Source organism: Rana temporaria, chromosome 12, assembly GCF_905171775.1.
Source record: "Rana temporaria chromosome 12, aRanTem1.1, whole genome shotgun sequence".
NCBI classification, from domain to species: Eukaryota; Metazoa; Chordata; class Amphibia; order Anura; family Ranidae; genus Rana; species Rana temporaria.
In genome coordinates this window covers 51,799,341-51,827,283 of record NC_053500.1, presented here as the reverse complement: position 1 = coordinate 51,827,283, position 27,943 = coordinate 51,799,341, and the positions used below count along the sequence as shown (strand labels likewise).

Genomic DNA, 27,943 nt, shown 5'->3' with positions numbered 1-27,943 from the left:
ACAATCTGTTAAAGGCAGTTGAAAAATACCGGACTTACTGACAGGATGAACAGGCGAAAATAAAGGAAAAAGGGCTAATAAGGAAAATGAAGGGCTAAATTCACCTCTTTTCAGTAAATAGTACAGTCCAATATCAGATTCAGAATCAGAATACTTTATTAATTCAAAAGGTAAATTATTATTAGATATTAGATATTAGTAGATGTGCAAAAAAAATTGTGCAGTTTTGTAGAACGTTCATTAACCACTACCTATCTAGCGACATACCTGTATGTTGCTGGACTTTCGGTGGTTATACCGGGATGATACCTGATGACGCCCATCACCCCAGTACCATTTTTTAGAGTCAGCTCTCTTGTAATAGCAATCGGAAAGGCTCACCAGTCGCTTGATTGCAATTACAAGCAGAGGGGGGATTTGATCGGCTGTTTGTAATAGTAACCGGGAGGCATTTGGGGTCTTATAGACCCCAGATCGCTCCACAAAGAGGACCTGTCACATGCCTATTGCTGTTACAAGGGATTTGTAAATTCCTCATGGCAGTAATAAATAAAAAAATTTTTTTAAAGTGCCTCTGTCCTCCCATGCTTGCGCACAAAGGCGAACACATGCTTTGGTCCTGCCCTGCATTGTAAAACAATCATAGTGGCTGTACAGCCGAGCAGAGCTTCCCCTCATTTCAGATATACCCCTCAAAAAATATATAATGTTTGGGGGTTCTAAATAATTTTTTAGCCCAAAAAATACTGGTTGTTACATGTAAACAAAAAGTGCCAGAAAAGTTCTGCACTGGAAGTGGTTATTTTTCTCATACCTGTAGGCAATTTGGACCGCCCTGGAAACCTAGAAACAACCACTACGTATTGCCTTGTTGCTTTATTCTTGTGTGCAAACATTTTTAAACTGTTGTCAGCACTCTTTGTAACAGTATAAGGATGAATGGCGAACTTCACCTAGGGTGACCTCAGGTTTTTTCTGTGCTTTATTATGGTGTAAAGTGTAAAACTGCGATATCAAGTGATAAATAGTGTGTAGCGCTTAAAAAGGAAAAGCAACTTATAAATATGCCCACAACTGTGTACCACTTAAAATAAGACACAAAATATATCTATAGATATATCAAAATATATATATACAGTATATCTATCTATCTATCTATCTATATATATATATATATATATATATATATATATATATATATATATACATATATACACACACACTGTTCATACACTCCCTATTTAATTTCCGTTCTTAATATGTCTATATATTTATATAGTGACCCTGTATAGCTCCTCTTGTTTCTCCTCATATTACCGGCGAATTGCCTGGAGCTGCCGGTAACCTGAGCAGTTACTTCCTGCACATGTTGCACACTACACCACAAACACACACTTCAAAATAAATATGCTCAAAGCACAAAATGCCTTCCAGCAGAGACACATGCTCGGGGATATAAACATGAATGACATTTTATATCTGCACGCCGGTGCTGCCTGTGGCATGCTGGCTGACGAGGGGCTGCCCTGTCACCATCCGTATGCTATAGGTTTGTAGAGCTGTTTGCATTAGCTGTTGGCATGTGTTCATACATTTATATATATATATTTTTTTACATGCCTGTTATAAGCTGAGGAATACAAAGGTGGTGCCCAGCAAATGTGACGAAGAAACTTTTTAGGCTCTGCTACCTCTGTAGGGAGTTTTAAGGGGTGACCTAAACCAATCAGTGAAGAGTTAATTTCCCTGTGATAAAAGGCTCAGAGGTGACAGAGCGAGAGACTCACAGAAAGCAAGCTGTGGCAGACCGAGTGACATAAAAAAGATAGTGACAAGTGACACCTGCAGAGGATCTATAGTTATGTGTGTAATGGATACACATAGAAATAAGGTGACAAGGTTACGGTAGGGAGCTAGAATGGTATGAGCAGAGAAAAAATTAAGGACTGAGCATTTCCAGGTTCTAGAAGTTGAAATTGTGTCAGGGAATGAGTGACATGTGCCAAAGTAATGGGGAGATAATGACAGGTGCATAGGTGGAGGAAGGACATCCTCGCACGTGACTCTTGTGTGACATCCACCTGGTGTCACAGTGACACCGGAGGGGTAACTCTGAGACACTTCCATGGGTGCAGAGGAGCATTACGCATCAGAATGCACAGAGGGACTCAAATGCACAGCTTACCAGAAGAGCAGCACATGCAGGGCACAGCTGAACCACAGAGCACGCCGAGGGTGCCAGGCATGATAAAATTGCAGAGTACAGGACTGCAGAGCATAACAGGAGTTCGGAGCAAAACAGAATTGCAGAGCACAGAAGAGATAAGCAGCGGAACACCGATGCAGAGCGAAACAGATGCGCAGAGTAAGAAGAGTATGATGGGGATCCAAAGGGACAAACTTATGCAGAGAACTGAAGAACTGCAGAGAGGCATAACTGAGCAGAGCCTTTCCACCCAACTGCAACATAAATTTGATCACCTTGATTCTGGGGATAAAAGCTTACCTGCTAATTATACCTATCTCCATGGAGCCCGTCACCCCTCCACCGCTATCTGCCCCTACAGACAGGACTGTGACCCCGAGGTTGAAGAAACTGAAAGTTACCCCCAATGTGATGGACATCTCTCTTTCCCCATAACCCTAACCCACTCCTTTACTCGTACCCCTAGCCCAGGAGGAGGCCAGGGTTCCGAGAAGATACAGGTCACCCTAGCTAACCACCCCCTATGGAGTAAATTTCACAAGCATCACACAGAGATGATCATCACCAAACAAGGCAGGTAAGTAATTGCTCTTCTGTTTTTTTTTAAATAAATTTGTTATTTTAGATTTAATGTATATTTAGTATTTTCTATATAGTTGCAGTTTTCCTAAAAAAAACATACCAGTAGGCTGTTTTAGGCAAACCTTCCTTTAACCTAATTTACCCCACAGCTACAAATTGTAGTAAATTGATTTGACAATATATGAATGCGTTCATGAAAATTGCCTTATTTATTCAAATGAGTAATTATGGTCTGTGCCTAACTAATATCTATACACTGACTTAACTGCTGCCAATGGCATAAACAAGATGTTTTACGGTTTAGACCAATTACTGCCACACATACGAAACTTTATGCAACAACCACAGAAACACACTGACAAAAGATTGGATGCCACAATTTTTTTTATTTTTTTATTACAAAACAACAACAAAATCAAAGTTATAATACAAAAAGGCTTCATGCACACTGAGCTTTTTTTTTTTTACAGCAGAATTGTTTGGCTTCAGATGTTTTTTTCTGCAACCAATACATTTTTGGCAAGGGGTTTTCTGGCTAGAACCCCCCCAGAACTAGTGGGTTTTGAGAGTTTTTTTTTTAGCTGTAAAACTCTGAAAATAGCAAAAAATTGCTGAAAAACGCAGAAAAATCAGCTTTTGTGGGAGTATAATTTTATTTAAAAAAAAAGCTAAAAACGCTACAGCTAAAAGTTGCTGAAAATATAGCTAAGTTATAGCTAAAAAACATTGAAAAACCCATTCTACAGCTACAGCTTTCTACAGCTAACACTACTAGCATTTTTATAATGTCCAATGTGCATGAGGCCTAATGGTGATGACCAAGTCCATGCCTGTGTACCAATTATTTGTAAACGACAGTTATTCAGTAACTATATCGTTTTATACTTATTCTGGTGTGTGTGTATATATATATATATATATATATATATATATATATATATTTAAAAAAATTATACATATTTGCATATATTCATTTTTGGAAATTTAGATAAATCTTTAAGTCATACAGCAACTCCTTGTCATCATATTGATGCATATCTGCATATTAGGCCTAATATAATATAGCAGGTGCTGTTCACCTATCAATTGGTGTGTATACTATATGTATATATATATATATCAAGTGACCACATATGGCGTAGTGTTTTACACAAGAATGCTCCAGCTGAGATTGGTTGAAGTTAGTTGTCAAAATTACCTTGATTAATTTCTACTTCATATCACTATTAGATTTATTTTCATATGTGTGCAAGCTATTTATTGAAAAAAATAAATAAAATTCCAACACAATTTTTAAAAGTTGAGTTTTGTTCATTATAGCTAATCCATTATGCAGTGATCACAAACCAGAAGAAATAAAATCTACATAGGCTAAATTAGGGGAACATAAATAACCTCCTTTCGAATTGCTGGTAGGTTTCAGTAAACATGAGTCATAGTGGGCCGTTCACTGTAAAATTCCATGAAAGATCTGTGGTATTTTTTTTTTTCTATGAATGTTTGCAAATTTACTGAAAACAAGGTCATTTTAGGTTACGTGAATCCTAATGGTGGTCAAATGTATAAAGTAAAAAAAAAAAATTATTCAAGAAGGCCCATACCAAACGTGGCCATTAATAGTATGGCTATTTGTATATTTCTTTAACAATATGATTGAAAAAAATGGTATTAATGGTGGGTAGATTTTGTATGTACATTTGAATAGGCTGGAGTGAACCCACATGATGAAGAAAAATAATTAAAAGGTGTAATAATGTTTAGTACTCCAATCTGCAAGAGGCTATAACTATTGGTGCCAACACACAGACCAGACTAAGCCATTAGTTATAGGCTTTTTATAAAGAGTCTCATAAGATATCCATAGCTCAGAACTGACCCGTTAGGATAGACTTCCCCTCTTATGAACCCAAACCCATCTTCCCCGTCTCTCCTGCTCATCTGTCCCACTTTTAGGCCTTATGCACAAATTTGTATTATTATTTCTGTGCAGCATTAAAAGTCATGTTCATTTTGCTCTCAACTTTAGGTAAATTATTGTTGCTTTTCTTGGAATATTATTATAAAGGAAAAGTCATTTTTAATAGCAACTTGCCAGAAAATATATATTTTTTTAACACTGGTTGATATGGGCAGTACATTTTTTTTTTTGTTACGAGTACCAGCATGTTTCGAGGGATTTGTGTTTTGGTTTTTGCTGTTGTCTAATACAAGAGTTTTTTAAGACTTACGCAGGCAGATGCTTTAAGGGTGTTCAAGCTCTACTTACTTTTGCCCTGGGTTTTTTCTTAAAGACCTTTGGTGCTTCAAAATGTCCCTCTTTCCCATCATAGGAGTTCAAGAAGTATGCCCATGCTACCCATAACTTCTTCAAAGGGCTGCATTGTTTTCTTAGGTCAAAAAAATTAATGGCTGGATGACAACGTAGAGTACACCAGCTGTTCTAATATATGTTATATATAAGTTATAATATGTAAGTTATATATAATAACTTATAATATATAAGTTATAAATAAAAACGTATAATATATAAGTTATATATAATCACAATAGTAGCTATATTTACATATTAGTAGTTAGTTATTGTAATGTCTGTGGTTTTAAAATGACCATGATTAAATAGAAGCAACAGCTATTACAATTCTGAAATGTGTATTCGGAACTACAATAGTAAGCAGAGGACAGAAAACAAAAGACAAACAAATACGGAGTAGCTGCTAGGACAGGGCAGAGAATCAGAAGCAGACCTGGTAGGCAGGCCCCAGATACAAAGCACTAGATAACCTTTGTCTGCAGTACTGGGTGGAAACAGTATGCTCATAGTGACAACTATTAACTATTTCATTTTTTATATAATAGCAGAGGTGTATTTATCATACACAGGCATTCACATAGGTGCTTATCTGACAAAATCAAAGACCTTTGTGTGGAGCTCTTGCTATATTTGTGACACCTACACCCTCACCTGAGATACATGCATCACTGTTTCACATAAACTGTCACTAAATCAATCATAATTTTTTTTTTAAATATATTTATCCACTGTAGACAACAAGGACGTACAAAGATTCTTCATACAGGCATACCCCATGTTTAAGTACACAATGGGGTTTATTTACTAAAGCTGGAAAGTGCAAAACCAGGCTCATTTCTGCATAGAAACCAATGAGCTTCTATCCCCAGCTTGCTTAATTAAGCTTTGGTAATAAAACCTGGGAGCTCATTGGTCTCCAAACAGAAGTGAGACTGATTTTGCACTTTCCAGCTTTAGTATATAAACCCCATTGTGTACTTAAAAGTGGGGTATGCCTATATATATATAAATAGCACAATAAAGATTTTAGGGCAACATCACAGTCTATATGAAACATTGAATATTGTTGGATCAGAGAGTTGAAAATGGAATATAACGATCATTCGTTTCTTTATGCCTATATATCATTATTAAACCTGCCCTTTCTAATTAGGTTTGGCGCTGTCTCAATTTTCATTTTTAAGGATCAAGGGACTGGGGAGGGAGACCTGTGGGAAAATAGGGGAAGGGAGGAGAAATGACGGAGGAAAGAAGAAGAGAAACCAGGCTCACAACATCTGTCAGGTTACCAAATCATTTGTGATTAGTATATAGTTTAGAGTTATCTTGAGGTATTCAAGTTGCCAGAGGTGAGTATCTGTAGTAAATATAAATTAATTTCAGTAAAACCATTTCCTTCGTGGGACTCTTCTTTACCATTAATAGTGGGTGATAGATCTCCCATAGATTTGCTACAATTTATTTGAGCAAACCACTGATTCAGGGATGAGAGTTCTTGCCTACTCTGATTCTCCAGAATACTGGTTCTTGTCGACTTTACCAAGGTGCTAATGAGTAGACACGTGCATTCGTTTTCTTCCGAATGCATTTTCGTCCAAATTTCTGGGAATAAAAATGCTTTATTTTAATTTTGTTGCGACAACAGTTCGATATAGATAGAAGATTCAACATGACAGTGACAATAGTGATCTGTGTCTATCGAACCTTGCGTCAAATGTGCCTAACCTAACTCTATTAGTCCAAGATTATTCGACATATAGAGAAAAGATTTGACATTATAGTGACATGAAGATTCAACGAAGCAGCTAAAAACATACGCTCTCCACACATCGACATTAATGGTCAAATGCTCCGCCCATAGGCTATAGAAGAATTCTAATGTAGGTTGACTAGTAATAATAATTAATAAATATAATTATTACTAGTCATACAACAATAGAATTCGACTATAGCTTGTGGGCAGAGCATTCGATCAGAAATGTACGATTGCGGCATCATACAGTTTAGCTGCTTCGTCAAATCTTTTTAGAAGATTCGACGGACACCATAAGCCTTCAATGACAGATTTGGCCTTAATTAATTTGGATTTTCAGACAAATGCGTTTTTAACGAAACAACATAAATAAAAACGAATTTCGGGAGTAACTAAATAAATTTATTTTTCGGACGAAAACGAAATTCCAAAACAAAATATTTCAGTGTGCACATGTCTACTAATGAGGCAGTGTTTGTATGTTTTTTAACCTCCCTGGCGGTATTTCCGAGTCTGTCTCGGGTGAATTTTTCATACCAAAAGCGTAGACCCGGGGTCGCATTGCAGGATACAGGGGAAGTTACTTACCTTGTCCCTGGATCCTGCGATGTCTCACCGCTGTGTGTGCAATCTGTGTGTCCTCCGCACAATTCACACAGTGCCCGAGTGCCGAGCTCCATTTCCTGCGAGCGGCGTGACTGTTCTTCAGATACGGTTCTTTCTGCCTGGAAACTGGAGATTGTCCATAGCAACCAAAAAGTGTCAGTTTACGTCAAAAGTGGTTTTAGAGCAGCTAGAAAAAAGCGATAATAAATTAGAATCACTTGCAGAATTGAGAGATAGCGATTTGTGGGGAAATTCGTCATCAATTACATTATTGAATCATTTTTATTATAATTACATTATTATTTTTTATAATTATTCATAGTTATTTATTATATTATAATTTATGATTTTGTGTTTCAAACTTTATCATACCCGGGATGTCTACTAGACTCTTGTTTGAACAGATTTAAGTGAGTTATTCCTAAGAATTACAGGCCTTCAATATAAAACGCCAAATTTCCATGCAAAATAATGGTACCGCTTTCAGCACCAAAAATCTGAAAGAATCATACTGCCAGGGAGGTTACGCATAGTATTGAGGATATTCTTATTTTTTAACCTAAAATAAACACACACAAGAATTGCACATGTTCTAATTTGGCATAGCTTGTCTTTTGACCAGCAGAGGAGGTGAACTGTATAAAACTAGAATCTCACAATGAGATACATTTCTTTAAGATTTCGTTTTTTTTGTAGGCCAAATGTTATAAATCTTCTTGGCATATGTTAGATACTATCTTAGAAATATAAAAGTGCATGTTATTATTCATAGTGTTACTTTATTGGATTTTGTTTGGACACAAATTGCTATAATTTGGGACATTAGATTGGTGGTTCATTGGTATACTCTTCCTGTATATATTTTTCTGAAGTCACTATATATGAAAACAAGAAGTTAAGCTGGGTTGTAGTTGGTTAACATGTTACTGTAAATGTGTTTAAAAGTTCCACAGAATTAGAATGCAAATAGGAAACATGAAAAAAGTTTTTCTTGTTTAGCCTTTTATCTGACTTCCTGATGGTCTGGTGGTTTGGACAAGCTGTGCCCTCAAAAACAGTCTTTGCTCTTTGCTATGTCCATTGGTAAATGTCATGCTTACAAAAGAAGCTTTCCAAATAGTATGTTAAGTTCATAATACAATATTAATCTTTTTGTTTTAAATCCTGCAAGCAGAAGCATATTATGTCCAAATTTGGTCTTTTGTCAAAGTTCAACTGTAATAGAAGGGCATTACTAATATAATTAATAATAGTATTAATAAATGCATCATAAGTATTCAGCCATGTTTTAGCTCCCGTCTTGATTCTTTGGCTTGTCCTTTGTGGAATGCCACTTCAATTCTAAAACTCCTAAGACTTTACAAAAATATATATATATTTTTTTACATAATTAACTAATCCAAATGGGCATTTACTATCATTTGGTTGTCAAAAGTGAATCTTGTTGCTGTGATTCTCATATAAGGTTCCAAGTTTTGAAATCCTGTGAGCCACATAAAGATATATACTGTATAGTGTTGGTGAGTCACTAGGCATATATAAAAAAAAAATTCATACAAATGATTATAAATATTTAATTGGTAAATTCTGCTTGAATGCATGCCTATCAAAAACACAATCAAGCAGGTTTCCAGACAAGCTTGCTGCAAACCACATCAAAGAAGATAAGGGCCGTTGGGTTCATGAGCGACTACCTCATGGTCTACATATATGTACTGTATATGTATGGATATGAATCGTTAAGAATATTCTAGGTAGACTATGAGATACACAATTTCTTTTTTTTAAATCATTAATTAAATTATTTAGGATTTTTTTGCCCTATTTATTAACCTATGTATTATTGAAAAGCATTCAAAAGAACGTGTCCTGCAGTAGACAGCTGGAACTATAATCAACCTATTATGTTCATACTAAATTTAGTATCTCACATACGGAATTACAAAACTTTGCTGGGACCTACTTCATATTACAGCTGCAAAGAGCTCAAGTGTAACTAACTAATGACGGCCAAATTTGTTTTAACTAGTCTAAAACGGGAATCGCAGGAAAAAATTGAGCAATAAACCATCAAGCTGTCCAGCGTGTCATGATATACTGTGTAAGTGATACTAATGAGCCAGTCATACACAATTACCAACACTTCCAAGAAAAATTATAGCCAAAGAAATTTAAATGGGGCACAACAGAAGATGTGGGTCACTATCTGAAAGAATAAGAACACTTTATACACAGCTCAAATACTTTCTATCTATCAGATTGCGATGAACATAGTATGCACCACATCCAGGTTGGCCAAAGATAAGTAGATTTCTCATACAAATGTGATTGTCTAAACCTTTGTGTATCTGTACTGCTTGGAATGAGAAGAAAGGGGTGGTAGATCCCTAAAAGCTTATTCTAAAAATTGAACTGTTATGCCGTGTATAGACAATCGGATATTCCGACAACAACACTGTGGATTTTTTTTTTTTAGACGGATGTTGGCTCAAACTTGTCTTGCATACACGGTCGCACAAATGTTGTCAGAAATTCCGAACTCCAAGAACGCGGTCGCGTACAACACTTACAACGGCACTATTAAAAGAAAGTTCAATACCAGTTGTGTTAGTAAAAGTTTGGTAAAAGACAATTTGCGCTTTTCAGCCTTGTGCTTTTCAGTCCGTTACAGCGTGACGAATGTGCTATATCCATTACGAACGCTAGTTTTACCAGACTGAGCGCTTAGGCCTTCTACTTGATTCAGAGCTTGCATGGAATTTTGTATGTCGGAATTGGCTACACACGATCAGAATTTTTGAGAACGGATTTTGTTGTCCAAAAATTTGAGAACCAGCTCTCAAATTTTTGTTGTCAGAAATTCCGACAGAAAATGTCCAATGGAGCCTACACGCGGTCGGAATTTCCAACAACAAGCTCCCATCGAACATTTGTTGTTGGAAATTCTGGCCGTGTGTAAGCGGCATAAGTACAAAGTAAGAGATTCTCATGGAGAGTACCCAACGATCATATGAATGGCAAGCCCTTCTCTGCCTAAATTGTGCTTTGTTAAAAATGTTGCAGTCCAATGCCCCGTACACACGATCTGACTTTTTCCATCGGATTTTCCGATCATGTGTAGCCCCATCTGAGTTTTTTCATCGGAAATTCCGATGAATTCCATCAGAGTTTAGATATAGAACATGTTCTATGTTTTTCAGATGGAGTTCTGAAGGAATTCCGATGTCATTTGGCCAGGGCCGCCATCAGGGGGCTACAGGCAGTACACCTGTAAGGGGGCCGGAGCTCAACAGGGGCCCGGATGGCAACCCCCTTTTTATATATTTTTTTATTTCTTTTATTTATATATATATATATATATATATATATATATATATATATATATATATATATATATATATATATATATATAAACCCCCCTTTTTTATAAAAAAAACATGTTTATATTTTATTTCTTTTTTTTTCTTTTTAGTTCTTTTTATATATATATATATATATATATATATATATATATATATATATATATATATATATTTTTTTTTTTATTAAAGGGCTCAGAGGTCCCCAGGGCCCCATGTGACAAACCCCCTTTTTAATTTTTTTTTATAAATGCTTATTTTTTTAATTTTTTTTATATATTTTTTTATTTTTTTTTAAAGGGCCCAGAGGTCCCCAGGGCCCTGGGTGGAAACTTTCCCCCTTTTTTTATGTTTATTTTATTTGTTTATATATTTGTTTTTATTTATTTTTTATTAAAGGGCCCAGAGGTTTCTTTTTTTCATTTTTTTATTAAAGGGCCCAGAGGTCCCGGATGGCAACCCCCCTTTTTTTGTAATTTATTTTTATAAAAAATAATAATAATTTGTGTGTATGTATATATATATATATATATATATATATATATATATATATATATATATATAGGGCCCAGGGGTCCACAGGGCCCCAGATGGCAACCCCCCTTTTTAAATAAAGTATATATTTTTTTATATATATTTTTTATTTTTATTAAAGGGCCCAGAGGTCCCCAAGGCCCCGGATGCCCCCCCCCCCTCTTTTTATATATATTTTTCTTTATTTCTTCTTTTTTTGTAAAGGGCCCCCCGCTTCTCAATTTCAGGGGGCCCATGCCTGAAGCTGTGTAAGGGGCCCCATAATTCCTGATGGCGGCCCTGCATTTGGCCGGGCAATAGCCCGATCTTGTGTACGCGCCATTATTCCTCACTAGGTGACTTTTTGACATCCTTTTTCTATTTGAAAGAATGATTGATGTTCAAATTATAAAAAAAAATGTTCTACATGCCGTAAAATCTCTTTGAGAAACAAGGAGCACTAGAAAATTTTGGAAGCACGTGCTATCTCTTGACAATTGCTACTTGGAATTGCTACTGTTTAATAATTTAAAGGGACATTCCACTCCCAGCAAGAAAGTGGAAACTCCCAAAACATTTAGGTCTAGGTTTACCTGTGGTTTACCTTCAGTAAGTATCTTAATGACAACAGTGTTACGTAAAAAATATTAGGTAGCTCCTAGTGAGCTAATATCCCATGTCTAAGGTTTCTATTTGGATGGAGCTAGGAAAATGAATTTCAAGGTGTTTGGTTGCTATTAAACACTTTATAACAATAATATATATTTGTTCACCTTGTATAATAATGGTACATTATTAAAGTGGAGCTCAATAGCTTCTTTCTAGAAAGCTTTTTGGCTTTCAGTATGAAAATTAATTTGGACATTGACAGGCTCTTTGGTAATTTTGGAGGTGTTCGTTACCAAAATTAATTTAGCATCTAAAAAAAAAAAACAGATGCAGATGCAGAAAATTGATTTTCGTTCAACATCATATACCTAAATATGTTACGCTAACAATGCTCAGTTATATGTAGTTATTTCGTTAATAAGGTTAATCGTTTTCAATGGTTTCTAAATTGGTGCGCTCTAGCAATTTTTTGGACTACAAGCACTGTACTGTAACTCCATAATAATGTATTATTGTGTTTACATTTTTAAAACATTTTTTAAGAATTGCTTTGGCTACACAGGAAAACCAGTGCAATCTGCTGAGAAAAATAAAGAATTATGAATAACTTTTGCAAAATAAAAAAAGTGGGGTACATCAGGGGGTCCTGTCCCGGTACCAATTTTTTTTTTACTTTTAATTCTCCAAGTGTTTGCTCATGATACAAAGCTAAGCAGGGCAGTACCTTTACAACAGGATATAGAAACTGTATCTATTTAAAATAGAGAAGTGGGCAGCTAAATGGCACATGAGGTTTATTATTGAAAAGATGTAAAGTAATGCACTTTGGAGCTAAAAATACGCATTCAAGTTACTCATCAAGGGGGAGAACCTATGAGGGAATCAAGGATGGAGAAAAATTGGGGGGTCCTAGCAGACCTCAGACTGAGCAATAGCATGCAATGCCAGGATGCAGCAAGCAAGGCCATCAGACTATTAGCATTAATAGGGTATTTAGTTTAGAGATAAACCTAAAATTCAACTACTTTACAAAACTCTGGTTCGGCCACATCTTGGGAATGCTGTCCAGTTCTGGTCTCCGGTCTCCGGTCCCCAGGAAGAACGTGTTTGAACTGGAGAGAGTCCAGAGAAGGGCAACAAAGCTGATAGGGGGACTGGAGGACCTCAGTTATAAGGAAAGACTACAAACATTAAATGTATTCTCCCTGGACTAGGGGTGTTATGATAGCAGTATACCAATTAGTAAACAAATTAGTGTAGCGCTCAAAATGGTGAATATAAAAGTAAATAAATAAGCGTAAAAGGTTAATGTAAATTCAACAGTGAACATGACTGAATGAACAACCCATATATATAAGTGCAAAAAATGATATGAAAAAAACATTCAAAAGTCCAAATTCATATGGAGACACCAGGAGGAGGCTAATCCGAAGAATAAACGACCATAGAAAGTCTCTCTTGACGTGTACAGGGAAATTGATAAATAATAAGAGAGAGATTTGTAACGGTCACCACCGTTTACGATATTCCCATCAACCACGACAGCTTATCTGACACTCCACAATCCAACAGACACGATCCATATGGATTTTCCCAGAATAAACAAGACAAGCTCCGTTCTCTGAGTCAAAATGTATTAATGAACTTTAATGGTTAGCTCTTTATGCAGTACAGGCATGTTACATGGACAATGAAACTCTCCACCCACACATCACACAATGGAGGGCTTCAATACACCTTCTCTTAGACAATGACATTCAGTTGAGTTAATTATTCCCCCAGACATTCCGTCTCCGACAATAAGTGATTCACCTGCATAATACACATTTCTATGTCAGACGTTTTGACACCGATTTAACATGACCTAATTACTACAGCTGAGAAGTCAGACGTTATGACTTTCCCCTGCTATTTCTATCACATAGTATCATCAATAGACTTTTCACACAAACACATTCCTTTACTAAACATAATTGACATGCTAATTCCCTACCCTTGAAAGGAGACATCTGACCTTTAGACTGCTAACTCACAACACATATCTATCATCAATAGCATCTTCCCACAAACAGTGTTATTAGCATACATAATGAAAGGTCTTGGAGCAGACCCAATTAACACCTCAAAAGTATGTGTCCTCAAATTGAATGAAAACACTCCACTGACCTGGTGTGGGTCAGAATAACCACTTGAATATCTCAAGATATCCTGCAATATGAATTATCAGTTATCAGTCACATCTCATGTAATTTATAATTAAAGTGGAGTTCCACCCATAAATATAACATTACATCAGTAGTTTTTAAAAAAATGTCATTAGTCCTTTAAGATTTTTTTTTTAAGGATGCCTTCAAAGTGTTGTTGCTAGGCAGAATAGTTAATCTTCCCACTTCCTGCACCTAGGTGCTTAAGCTTCCTAACCTACACCGCACAGACTCCTGGGAATGTAGTGGGTGTAACTTTCCAGGAGTCTGTGCACTCCCCAGTCTCGAAGAATCATGTGACTTGGACAGTACAGGTGCTGAAACCTGATCTGAAACCTATTACACTGCTTGTGCAGCACTGAGCATGTGCGAGATCTGCAAGGCTGAAATCCAGGAAGTCATACAGTCTGGCTTCATGATGCCCACACTTAAGATGGCCCCAGTCAATTTCTATTTTATAAAGTGTCTAAATGCTGTAACAACCTAACAAAACGGACCTTAGTTTACAGACTAACTTTACTAGAATACATTAAGCTTGTGTATTACAGGGGTATTTATATTTAAAAAGTGAAATTGTGGCCGGAAATCCGCTTTAATATTTCTCAGTCCCCCTATGCCCAAAAGGGGCACAGGGTGAACCTAGACCCAAGAGTTATTAGTGACTTATTTAAGGATTTGGTCACCGTGGAGAAGTTTTATAGCCTCGGAAAAAGGGAGGGGATGGGTGGATAGAGAGTAGGGTGGGAGAGAGGGGGGGAGTTGGGGAGGAGGGGTGGGGTTTTTTTTTTGTTTGTAAGCAGGCGGTGGGGGGGGGGGGGGGGGAGTACAGGGAGTGGAAATGGAATAATTTAAAAGGAGGGGAGGGATCATTTTGGGACGACAGTCTTTAAGAAGGGCTAAGGGATAGCGTCGTCTCTAGCCCAGATATGGAGTGAAAATATAAGGGGGGAGACAAGAGGGGTGGGATATCTTATTTTCAGCTATTCTGTTTAATTGTTTTTTTGGTAGACCCCCCTCAGCCTTTACCCCATGGATAATACTATGGAAAGAGGGAGTTAGTAGGCTGAGTGCAAATTTAAGGTACTAATCTATATTTAGTGATAGAATATGAGGAAATGTTAATTATAAGTTGTGGATTTACTCTCTAGGACCACTATAGGAGGTTGTTATTTGGCTCCCTGTATAAATGTATTAATGTATAGATGATAAAGTGAAAAATAAAGAAATTGAAAAAAAAAAAATCAACAGTGAACATGAGTGAATGAACAACCCATATATATATATAAGTGCAAAAAATTATATGAAAAAAAAAAACATTCAAAAGTCCAAATTCATATGGAGACACCAAGAGGAGGTTAATCCGAAGAATAAACAACCATAGAAAGTCTCTCTTGACGTGTACAGGAAAATTGATAAATAATGGATCCCAAAAAGTGCAGTAAAAAGTGATAAGGTTGGCATGCTTACCAGGGACGGTGGGCACACGTACTATATAGCAGGTGTGTCAAACAGGCATTGGTGAGGATGAACCTCAACGAAATCCACCACAGGAGGGCACTGTAAGCAGGATCGCATCTGATATACCCCAAAGGTTCCCGGTAGCAAGACACAGACTCCAAAACTGTTTTACTGTGGCAGGTCGGCTCTGATGGGCGAGAGCACGTAGCAATACGTCACCTCGCCCAGCAGTCCCTGACTCCCGTGCGTGTGCCCGGCGGTCTCGATTGCCGCCGGGCACCCGCGATTGCTCGTTACAGAGCGAGGACCGGGAGTAAACACACAGCTCCCGGTCCTGTCAGGGGAGAAATGCCTGACCGTCTGTTCATACAATGTCTGAACAGCGATCAGTAATTTCCCCTAGTGAGGCCACCCCCCCTACAGTTAGAACACACCCAGGGAACATACTTAACCCCGCCCCCTAGTGTTAACCCCTTCCCTGCCAGTGGCATTTTTATAGTAATCAATGCATTTTTATAGCACCGATCGCTATAAAAATGCCAATGGTCCCAAAGATGTGTCAAAAGAGTCCGAAGTGTCTGCCATAATGTCGCAGTACCGAAAATAAATCGCTGATGGCCGCCATTTCTAGTAAAAAAAATATATTAATAAAAATGCCATAAAACTACCCCCTATTTTGTAAACGCTATAACTTTTGCGCAAACCAATCAATAAACACTTATTGCGATTTTCTTTTACGAAAAATATGTAGAAGAATACGTATCGGCCTAAACTGAGGAAAAAAATCGTTTTTTTATATATTTTTGGGGGATATTCATTATCCGACGGAGGCTCTTTACCATGTGATCAGCTGTGTCCAATCAAGGCGAATCACAATGTAAACAGGAAGAGCCGTTAATCGGTAGACGCGAGTAGAGGAGAGCCGATTGGCGGATCTCCTGACAGGGGGTGTCGTGCTGATTGTTTATCAGCGCAGCCCCCCTCGGATGCCCACACTGGACCACCAGGGAAGCCGCCAGGACCACCAGGTAAGCCTTCAACATGTGGATGGCCAGGTACATCCCCCATGGCCATCCACATGTTCTAAAACATGCCCAACATATGCCAATCAGTGCCTTACAAATGGGCACCGACTGGCACCATAATAGTACTAATAAAAACAGTGATGCCCAGCAATGCCACCCACCAGAGTAATCAGTACCACTCATCAGTGTCCCTCAGTGCCAACTATCAGTGCCCATCCATGCCCATCTGTGCCCATCAGTGCCCACCTATCAGTGCCCATCTTTGCCACCTATCAGTGCCACTCATGAGTACCCATCAGTGCCGCCTATGAGTGCCCATCAGTGCCACCTATGAGTGCCCATCAGTGCCGCATACCAGTGCCACCTATCAGTGCCCATCAGTGCCGTCTATAAGTGCAACCTCATCAGTGCCACCTCATCGGTGCCCATTGGTGCCTCCTCATCAGTGCCTCCCCATCAGTGCAGCCATATCAGTGCCCTTCAATGAAAAAGAAAAATTACTTATTTACAAAGAAATTAACAGAAACAAATAAAATCTTTATATTTTTCTAAATGTTCGGTCTTATTTTATTCGTTGTGGAAAAAATCGCAGAGGTGATCAAATACCACCAAAAGAAAGCTCTATTTGTGGGAACAAAATTATAAAAAAATTGTTTGGGTACAGTGTAGCATGACCGCGCAATTGTCATTCAAATTGCGACAGCGCTGAAAGCTGAAAATTGGCTTGGGCGGGAAGGTGCGTAAGTGCCCGGTATTGAAGTGGTTAAAGAAGAAGTACAGTCAAAACTCGTTTGGCTATACTCCTTATATGGGTCACAGAAATGCAGTTCGTTTTACACTCCTGTGACCCTTTTTTAGCAGAAAGCGGGCTGAAGTGCTAAATAAAAAAGAAAAACATACTTCTCTTTTAAAAGTAATCTTACTGGTAAAAAAAACCCCAATATTTAAGCAATTTAAACATCTAATGCACAAATAATGTTCTTCCCATTGAAGTCTCTGGAGTGGATTTATCACTAATACTTTCTCCTATCAGTGTAAATTGGCTCATGTGTAGCTCTCTTCCATAGTTCCCATGATAGATAATAGGAGAGAAATATTGAAGCTGATCACAAGAAATTGTAGGACAGTGATACTAAATATTAGTGGTGCAATTGACAGATTTCAAATTTGCCATTTAAGCGTCACAGAATTGAATTAAAGAAAAAAATGAGTTGCTCTGTAATTTCTCCCATATGAGACGGATGGGCAACTTTAGTTCCTGTGAGATTAATCTCTTGCATCTAATCTTAGCAATCACGCAGAAATTGACAACCTTAGAATGAGTGACAGACTTAGTTAATATTTTTCAGAGTTAATTTTTAAAAGCAGTAACCCAAAGCAATCAATCATTTTGGAATGGGCTTCATTCAGCGCAACTGAATTATGATTGCTTTGGGTTGGGTGCACTTAAGAATGATGATCTCTTTAAATAAAAAACATTTTATTGGATAGGCCACTTAAATTTAAAAACGTGTTTTCATATTTAGTAGTATAATTGCTTCATGGGCCAAGACCCTTTTAAAGTGACCCCTTCAGTAGCATACAAAATACTCTATTGATAAATGTCTCTTTATCGATCTATTGTCAGGTCACCTGTGGCCAGGTGACAAATGCACCCCGATGGAGACAGGGGTGCACCGCAAGGTAGTGAACCCAATAGCAGACTGCTGCAGATGGACAGGAAACGTGAACCCAAGATTCCTCAGGGCACGGAGTCTAAGGTCCAGCAGGTGTTCACCAAAGCCTCTAGTGGTGAGCATGGCCTTCGCTGCAACTGAACCCAGGTCGCGGCCCCTGGGGTCCCACAGGTCACGCTCCATAGGGAGAGAGGGGAAGCAGTCACTGAGGACACAAGGGATGGTGATGGGTAAGCCGAGGTCGGGGCAACAGGCAGACAAGGGAAACCAAGGGACAGGCCAAAGGGTCAGGGGCACAGGCAAACAGGAGTAGTCAGAGACAAGTTAAATCGGTACACAGAAAGGTGAACGTAGTACACGGCAGACAGGAACAAGCTAACAAACAAAGTTGAACAGCAAAGCAGACCTGCAGTGCAACAGTTAATATAGACTTCCTGGGATGGCCTGGGGTGGGGCCATGCAGGGAGAAGAGATGATAAAGCCAGCCAGATAAGGGAGTCTGGCCTCTAATGAGCACATGGAGAGAAGGTAAGCTGCCAGACATGCTACATATCCATGACATCTATCTATCTTATATATAGCCATTATGAGCAATTTTCAAGGAACCAATCAAAACACAAATATCAGAACTGCTATTACTAAGGCAATTGAAAAGGCAGAGGTCAATAGATGTTTGAAAGCTGCTCCTGCCAACTGTCTAACCACACACTCTCACATTTCCTTTGTGTGCACTGTGTGAAATCAGGCAATTACCAATCAGCAAATATCCCTAAGACTCCAGCTAAGTACCTGCGTCCAAAGGATTACTCAGCAATTTTTATAACGTTGGTATGTTTATTGAATTATCAAGGAAAGGCAACATGTCTCATTGATCCGGGTCCTCTTCATTGGGGCTAATAATAGTTATAATAGGTGTAAATTAAAGAAGTAAAGCCAAAGCTCGTTTGGCTGTACTTCTCCTGTGGATAAGGTGGTTGTTTTTATTTTAGTTTTATTTATTCCAATAAAAAAAAATCATATTTATATATCTTTTTTATATTTATACTTTTATACAATTTTTTTCATGCCATTCCTGTAGGTGTATTGTGCAATAATTATGTATTGTTTACGTACCAGTTAATATATTACGTGAACCTCAAGTGGATCCTGAAGAAGCCCAATTTGGGCAAAGCGCGTCGATCCCACCACCATCCTGGGTTCTGTTGATTGTATGGCACTTTTTCTATGGATTAACAGGTTAAGACCCGGACCATTATGCAGGTTAAGGACCTTGCCCCTTTTTGTGATTAACTGACAATTGCGCGGTCTAGCGACATGGCTCCCAAACAAAATTGGCGTCCTTTTTTTCCCACAAATAGAGCTTTCTTTCGGTGGTATTTGATCACCTCTGCGGTTTTTAATTTTTGCGCTATAAACAAAAATAGAGCCACAATTTTGAAAAAAAAACAATATTTTTTACTTTTTGCTATAATAAATATCCCCAAACAAGATATAAAAAAACATATTTTTTTCCTCAGTTTAGGCCGATACGTATTCTTCTACATATATTTGGAAAAAAATAAGCGTTTATCGATTGGTTTGAGCATAATTTATAGCGTTTACAAAATAGGGGATAGTTGTTTTACTACTAATGGCGGAGATCAGCGATTTATTTTGTGACTGCAACATTATGGCGGCACATCGGACACTCTTGACACATTTTTGGGACCATTGTAATTTTCACAGCGAAAAGTGCTATAAAAAAGCACGGCCGCGGTCACGAAGCTTTGGACCGGCAGCGGCGCGCTCGCAACCCACAGCTGGGCTCTTAAAGGGGACAAATATATAAGTCCATGTGCCCAGCCGTGCCATTCTGTCGACGTATATAGTCGTGCGGCGGTCCTTAAGTGGTTAATGAATTCTGTTTTTTTAACATATCTTTATCTTGTTCACTATTGGTTGTGGCACACTTAAAAATCTCTTATACTCCTGTGTCTATCCTTGTGGGAAACTCAGGAATACCCTGTGCTCCCTAAATTCTGCATTCCTGTGACCCATTTTCAGCAGACAGCGTGCTGAAGCCCATTGTCGGCTGAAATCACAGAACCGGTGTAGGCTCGGCAAAGATTGCAGCAATGAAGTCGTGATCCACCCACATGCCTGGACCGGCACCCAGGTCAGCCTCTCAGCTTTTCCTTATAGCTCAGCACTCCAGTGAACGAGGGAGGGGCAGGGCAGACAGCGGTGACTGACAGTGACCAGATCTCTGCACACAGAGCCCTGAGAACCGAGTGATCGCCAGTGTTTTATTGCTCGGTTCTCAGTCTTAGAGCCGGCGGGGGGACAGTTGCAACATCAGACTGATGCTGTATCTACCTGGGTAAATAAGACTCAAAAAAATACAAAAAAACATACCTCTTTTAAATATAAACCTATACGTTTACAAAAAAAAGACAAAGATAAAAATGTTAGGAATAGATAATGCTTCCCAGTGGCGGCCCGTCCACAAAGGGTGCAGGGGCGCCACCCCTAATCCATGCGCCCAGCCCCTAATCTACATGCAGGGCGCTGGACGCATTGATTCCAACAGTTTTTTTAAAGCACATGATTAGAGCCTGAGGGTGCGCTCGGGGTGCAGAGCACTATGCCCTGAGCCTACCCACTTGTGTGACAATAGCAAATTACTATTCACTATTGTCTTCCTGATTCTCCTCCTGGCCAATCAGGAAGCAGGTACTGAGAATGGATTGGTCAGGGAGTCTTAGGACTCCCAATCGTGTCTCAGGACACACTTCCCGTTCAGCCCAGGGGAGACTCAATGACTTGGCTCTGATTTTAAATAGGATGCCAGATGAGGCCTCTGCCACAGGCTCGATGCTGACAATGGTGAACAGCAGAGCAAATCTTCCCAGTCTTTCTCTTTGGGGTCACCGACTGACAGTACTGAGGTTATCTGTCAGTGTCCGGTTACCCAGATCCCCGATGGTTCGTTCAAGCCCTTTTGGATCACCTGCCTCCGGGTTCTCCTCAAGCCGATCCCCCACCGAGCGGCATACAGCCTGGGATCTCCTTAGTAGAGGGGGACCCAGTCAGTCACTGGGGCCCATTTGACAGCATCAATCACTCCAGGCCAAGAGAGCCCAGAGTATGGAACTCCGCGTTGCGCGCACAAAGCAAATCTAGATTTGGCGACAGCCAAATTTAACACAATTCAGAATGAGAGCCAATTATCTCTCTCATTCCCCCACTAACTTTAGCGTAGTGCATTTACTGAAAGTAAGGGGGCGCTACACATACAAAGAAGAAAGAAACATTTCACTACGTACACGCTGTATTGTAACAATCACCAGGCAGTAGCCTAGACAGGGAGAAGACTTCAGCTTTTTCAACAGTTTACAATTTTAGTCAAGGAAGGCTTTGTCATTGGCAAGAGAATTCTGCTTGTGTTTTGTTAACCTATATGTACAGTATAGTACTTGTTTTCATAGCAATCTGCTAGAGGAAGCTGAGCTGTGTATGCAGGCATTTACCATGCATACCATCTACCTTGACCTACTTCACCTATAAACTACAGAATGCTCTGAACCTAAACCTCCCTTTTGATCACATGTGTGAACCCAGTTTAAACTTTTCCAAAGGCTTTGTTTAAAGAAAATCCATCATGGCAAGATTTATAGTATTATATATTCTTGTCTCCAAACTTCTGAAGTTGAGAATGAGGTATAGTTCAGGAGGACAGTGGCTCACAGCGCATGTAGAACGCCGCAGTGAAAAGTGGGTGTGGTTAAATTATGAGGTCTGGGAGCGGACATTCTGGTACTCCCTTTAGCTGCAGAGGCAGTGCCTGGGGCTGTACACATAGAGCATCTGCAATGCTTTGCATCACAGCCATGGCATGAATTATACCCTGTGTCAAGCGTGACTCGGTCAACCAAATTGTGCTGCTCTGCAAGCACCCTGCAGCTGTGTGCAATGCACACAGTTGCGGCATGCTAGGGCTAGGTTGAAGGGCTTAAAGCAGGCGGGGAGGAGGCGGTATAATGCCTACTTACCGCCTGTCAAATGTCATCTAAAGAAAACTCTGAATGTTGATTGCTATTTAGAGGCCAAAGCATGTGTGAACAACAAACCCTTAGGCCGAGTTCACACCTATGCGAATTGGCTGCAGCTTAAACCGCATCCAATTTGCATAAAATTATAAAATACATTGATTTTAAGGAGGCTGGTTCACATACAGTATGTGCGATGCATTCGCACTGCGCATTGCCCAAAAAACGTGTGCGTTTTCTAGGCATTGCGGTGCGGCTCAGGTGCGAATCTTCTATGAGCACGCATCTGATTCGCACATGTGTTGCGTTCTGAACAGGGATCATGAGGGGGAACTCCACGACAAATTTTAAATAAAAAACTAACATGGGTTCCCCTCCATGAGCATACCAGGCCCTTAGGTCTGGTATGGATTTTAACAGGAACCCCCTGCGCCGAAAAAACGGTGTGAGGGTCCCCCCATAATCCATACCAGACCCTTATCCGAGCACGCAGCCTGGCCGGTCAGGAAAGGGGATGGAGGACGAGTGAGTGCCCCCCTTCCTGAACCATACCTGGCAGCATTACCTCAACATGGGGGTGTGGGTGCTTAGGGGCATTGCGGCCCCCCACCCCAAAGCACCCTGTCCCGTGTTGATGAGGACGGGGCCTCTTCCCGACAACCCTGGCCATTGGTTTTAGGGGTCTGCGGGTGGGGGGCTTATCGGAATCCGGGAGCCCCCCACCCTATGTGAATGAGTATGGGGTACATCGTACCCCTACCCATTCACCTGGTGGAAAAAAAATGTCAATAAAAAAACACTACACAGGTTTTTAAAGTAATTTATTAGGCAGCTCCGGGGTCTTCTTCCAACTTCGGGGGTCTTCTTCTGACTTCAGGGGTCTCTTTTGAGTCTCCGGCCTATTCTCCCGCTCTCCGGTGCCTTCTCCGCGATATCCGGTTCTCCTCCCGCTCTCCGGTGCTTTCTTCCTGCTGCCGGGCACCACCGCTATCTTCTTCCAGCGGGGGCTTTTACTAGCGGGGGCCCGGTCTTTATTCATCGCCTTCTTCCCTCTTCTCTTCTTGAGATGTTGACTCGACGCTCTGTCCCACTGTAATGCCGGTTGCACGGTGCGCAACGACTTATATAGGCATGGGGCGTGGTCACCGGGTGATGTCACCCGTGACCCCACCCCTTTATGGCATCACAGTCCCGGGGCATGATGGGACTGTGACGCCATAAAGGGGTGGGGTCACTGGATGACATCACCCGATGACCACGCCCCATGCCTCAAAGCACCCACCCCCCATGTTGAGGGCATGCGGCCTGGTACGGTTCAGCGGGGGACGCTCGCTCGTCCCCACCCACTTTTCAGACCGTCCAGCTGCGCGCTCGGATAAGGGTCTGGTATAGATTTTGGGGGGACCCCCACGCCGTATTTTTCCACGTAGGAGTGCCCGTTAAAATCCATACCAGACCTAAGGGCCTGGTATGCTCACGGTTTTTTATTTAATATTTGGCGTGGAGTTCCCCCTCCTGATAACAGCGGTGAGACTTCCCTCCCTTCTCCAAGGTCATCAAATCCGCAGCTAAAGCGCAAAGGAACCGCTGAACAGCTGATTGAGAACTTGGCAAAGAAAACAGATCTCAAAAACCCAACACACTAGTGTGAATCCGGCCTTAAAGGAGAAGTACAGCCAAAGTTTGCATGGCTGTACTTCTCCTCTGGATCACAGGAGTGAAGTTTGTTTTGCACTTCTGTGACCCCGCTTTCAGCAGAGAGCGGACTTCTGCCTGCTCTCTGCTGATGTCACAGAGTCAGTCCAGGCTTCATGTCATCACGACCACTAAGTCAGGGTGGCCCAACACCCAGCTCAGGTTCTCAGCGAGCCTGAGCAGCCCTCCCCTGCCCCGACACAACCCAAGATTCCATTGAGCGAGGAGGGGGTACAGCAGACAGCAGTGACTAAGAGTGAGCAGCTCTCTGCTCTCTGCTCATGGAGCTCTGAGAACCAATCGATCAGCAGTGTTTGAACGCACAGTTTTCAGTGTAGAGGCCCCCAAGGGACAGATGCTGCATCCACCTAGGTAAGTATAAATTTAAAAAGAAAACGGAAACCCATACTTCTCTTTTAAATTTTTTTTTTCCTGTAATTTATTTCTTTACAATTTATTTACAATTTCATATTTTTTTAAATGTATTTTTTACATTTTAAACAGCCCTGTTGGGGTGCATTTGTGATATATTGGGGTCTAAAGTCTCACATTTGAGAAAGAGAAAAGGGGCTGAGGACATAGATTTCTCAGCCCCTTTCTCTGCAGCCTCAGCACTCTGTACAGAGCGACTTCCTGTTCATTCACAAACTGAAGCTTAATAAAAAACAGTGTTTGTGGTGTGCTACTTGCGGCTTGTGGACATCGCCAAATGGTGGACAGTCAGTAAAGTGGGTGATCCTTCACAGTTTATGCCTTGTACTGTGCCTTCTTCTCCTCCTTCTTTTGCAATGTTTTAGACACAATAGGGCCTGGGGGCACACTGAAAAGATTGAGGGAATAAAATATCATATAATAAAATGTCAGTGCCAGCAATGATAACTTTCAGCATGTGCCAGGACCAGCAATAACCCCAGCAATATCTCCAACACATGTCAGGGCCAGCAATAATGCCCAGCAAGTGTCAGGGCCAGCAATAATGACCAGCAAGTGTCAGGGCCAGCAATAATACCACCTAGCAAGTGTCAGGGCCAGCAATAATACCACCCAGAAAGTTTTAGGGCCAGCAATAATAAAGCCCAGCAAGTGTCAGGGCCAGCAATAATAAAGCCCAGCAAGTGTCAGGGCCAGCAATAATACTGCCCAGCAAGTGTCAGGGCCAGCAATAATACTGCCCAGCAAGTGTCAGGGCCAGCAACTGCCCAGCAAGTGACAGGGCCAGCAATACTACCACCCAGCAAGTTTTAGGGCCAGCAATAATACCGCCCAGCAAGTGTCAGGGCCAGCATTAATAAAGCCCAGCAAGTGTCAGGGCCAGCAATAATACTGCCCAGCAAGTGTCAGGGCCAGTAACAATACTGCCCAGCAAGTGTCAGGGCCAGCAATAATACCACCCAGCAAGTTTTAGGGCCAGCAATAATACCGCCCAGCAAGTGTCAGGGCCAGCATTAATAAAGCCCAGCAAGTGTCAGGGCCAGCAATAATACTGCCCAGAAAGTGTCAGGGCATCAGTGGGAGTAGAAAATACCTTAGCATCAATGGGAGTAAACAATGTCTCAGGCTTGGTAGTTAATGGGAGTAAAAAGAATTACATAGCACCTGTGATCAGTAGGATAGCACCTCATTAGTATTAGTTGGAGGAATAGTGTCCCATAGTTGGTTTCAGAAGAAAGAATAGTGCCCCATTGTTAGTAAAGTGGAAGGAATGATGCCCTACTGTTTATATCAGTGGGAGGAATAGTGCCCCATAATTGGTATTAGTTGGAAGAATAGTACCCCATTGTTAATAAAGTGGAAGGAATAGTGCCCTACTGTTTATATCAGTGGGAGGAATAGTGCCTCTTATCAGTGGGAGGAATAGTGCCCCAAGGGCCAGAAAAGGCAAGCAAAAGGCCCCATCTGGCCCACGGGCCACAGTTTAGAGACTGCTGCCTTAGACTGTAGTTTCAGCATCTGCCTGAGGGCTGTCAGGGCTCAGGGCTGTCCCTGGTGGATATGGTTATTTATCTGGTGGGCTATGCAAGGGAAAGTGAGGGGTCTATTGGAGCGGACAGGAGACTGAGCATTAAGAAAACAATGAGTGTACAGTATAGCAAGGGAAAGGGATAACAGGTTGCGTAACAGTGCAGGGGAGTAGTGTGTTGTCTGGGAAAAGGGCAGTAGCAGTGGAGCTTACAAGGTGGGAAAAGTTTTGGGGTGTGAAGTCACGGCGCACTGAACTGTAAAGCAGAAGTTGAAGGAAGAGCTTGCAGCGTGATATGAAGTCTGGCTCTGACTGCTGAGCTATGTTTTTATTTTCAGGGTGGGAGCCCGACTTGAGTCAAATTTGCCTATTGTTCCCTTAGGTGTATCTTTGTCTGAACAAACAAATATATCACATTTATTGTGGCTGTTATTTTGAGAGATTTGGCATCATGTGATCGTCAGAATTGAGAACAAAGAGTTTTGTGACCCAATAGTATTGTGACCCCAGGGTAATGACTTAAATCTTACCAATGCTTCTACAGGGAGTGCATTTGATAAAGAATCTCTGTTGTATAATCTTTGCCCCATACATGTGTATTTGGGATGAATCACTACAACATAGTTGAGTATTCTGCAACTGAAAAAAGATATCTTGTAGATATCAATATACCTATTGGGGGGGGGGGGGGGGGGTGGATGACTTGTATATTTATTTATCTAAAGGATAAAAACTGATCCTAGCGCTCTATGGACGTGGTGGAATATGTGTAATAATCAATAGTTTTGCAGACAAGCAGCTGTTATAATAGGGTAAGAAATGAAAAGCAATGTGTCTCTGAATAGAAGCACTAACAGCGCTAAGGTGACTAATTAAACCTGTAATTAACCTTCTGCTAAATTAGTCTCACTGAGTGAGGATGGATGCAATGTGTATGACCACAAAATGAAATAGGTTTAAAATATAAAATCATGTAAACCAAAAGGAATAAAAATGCATAAAGTCCATTCACAGAAAAAACTGTAAAAAGTCTCTTAAACCGATGTATTTCATAAAATCCTTGAAACTTCCAATTGTAAAATAATCTTCATACCGGGTCTCCCTTAGGAGTTCTACTCACCAGATGCCTATGGTGTGTTCAGCATTAAGAACTCCTTGCTCATACTGGGATTCCTTTCAATGGATTGCCTTAAAAGTCTCCTCAATCTTCCAAAAATATCTCCTTCCTCCTGTTGTCACCGTATCTCAGTAGGTTTGGTATAGGTCATAAATGAGGGAGTGTTTCATGTAAGGCAAGTGAAAAGACATATAGTGTAATACTGTTTTTTATTGAGAACCATGCCCCATAAAAATATATATATGCTTACAAATGTTGAAGATAAAATACAGCACATCAAACGTAGTGAACTGCAGCTCTCGTCCGCTCTAGGTGCACAGTCAGCTCAGCTCCAGCTGACAGGCTCCCAGTTCAGTGTAAACGCTGTGTGTAGTGGAAGAAGCACGTCGTGTAGCCACGCCCTGACACGTTTCGTGATTGGCTCACGTCTTCAGATGTGCTGTATTTTATCTTCAACATTTGTAAGCATATATATATTTTTATGGGGCATGGTTCTCAATAAAAAACAGTATTACACTATATGTCTTTTCACTTGCCTTACATGAAACACTCCCTCATTTATGACCTATACCAAACCTACTGAGATACGGTGACAACAGGAGGAAGGAGATATTTTTGGAAGATTGAGGAGACTTTTAAGGCAATCCATTGAAAGGAATCCCAGTATGAGCAAGGAGTTCTTAATGCTGAACACACCATAGGCATCTGGTGAGTAGAACTCCTAAGGGAGACCCGGTATGAAGATTATTTTACAATTGGAAGTTTCAAGGATTTTATGAAATACATCGGTTTAAGAGACTTTTTACAGTTTTTTCTGTGAATGGACTTTATGCATTTTTAT

At 40.3% G+C, this 27,943-nt stretch overlaps 1 protein-coding gene across 1 annotated transcript in view; it reads left to right on the top strand.

The window, feature by feature from the left end:
• Window positions 1-1,617: 1,617 nt before the first annotated feature.
• The window catches only part of TBX21 (T-box transcription factor 21), a 91,370-nt gene continuing 65,044 nt past the window's right edge, over window positions 1,618-27,943 (top strand). Inside the window, exon 1 of the mRNA XM_040330312.1 lies at window positions 1,618-2,783. Within this exon, the coding sequence (XP_040186246.1) occupies window positions 2,155-2,783 (629 nt within the window). The 5' untranslated portion in view covers window positions 1,618-2,154. The remainder of the gene's footprint in view (window positions 2,784-27,943) is intronic.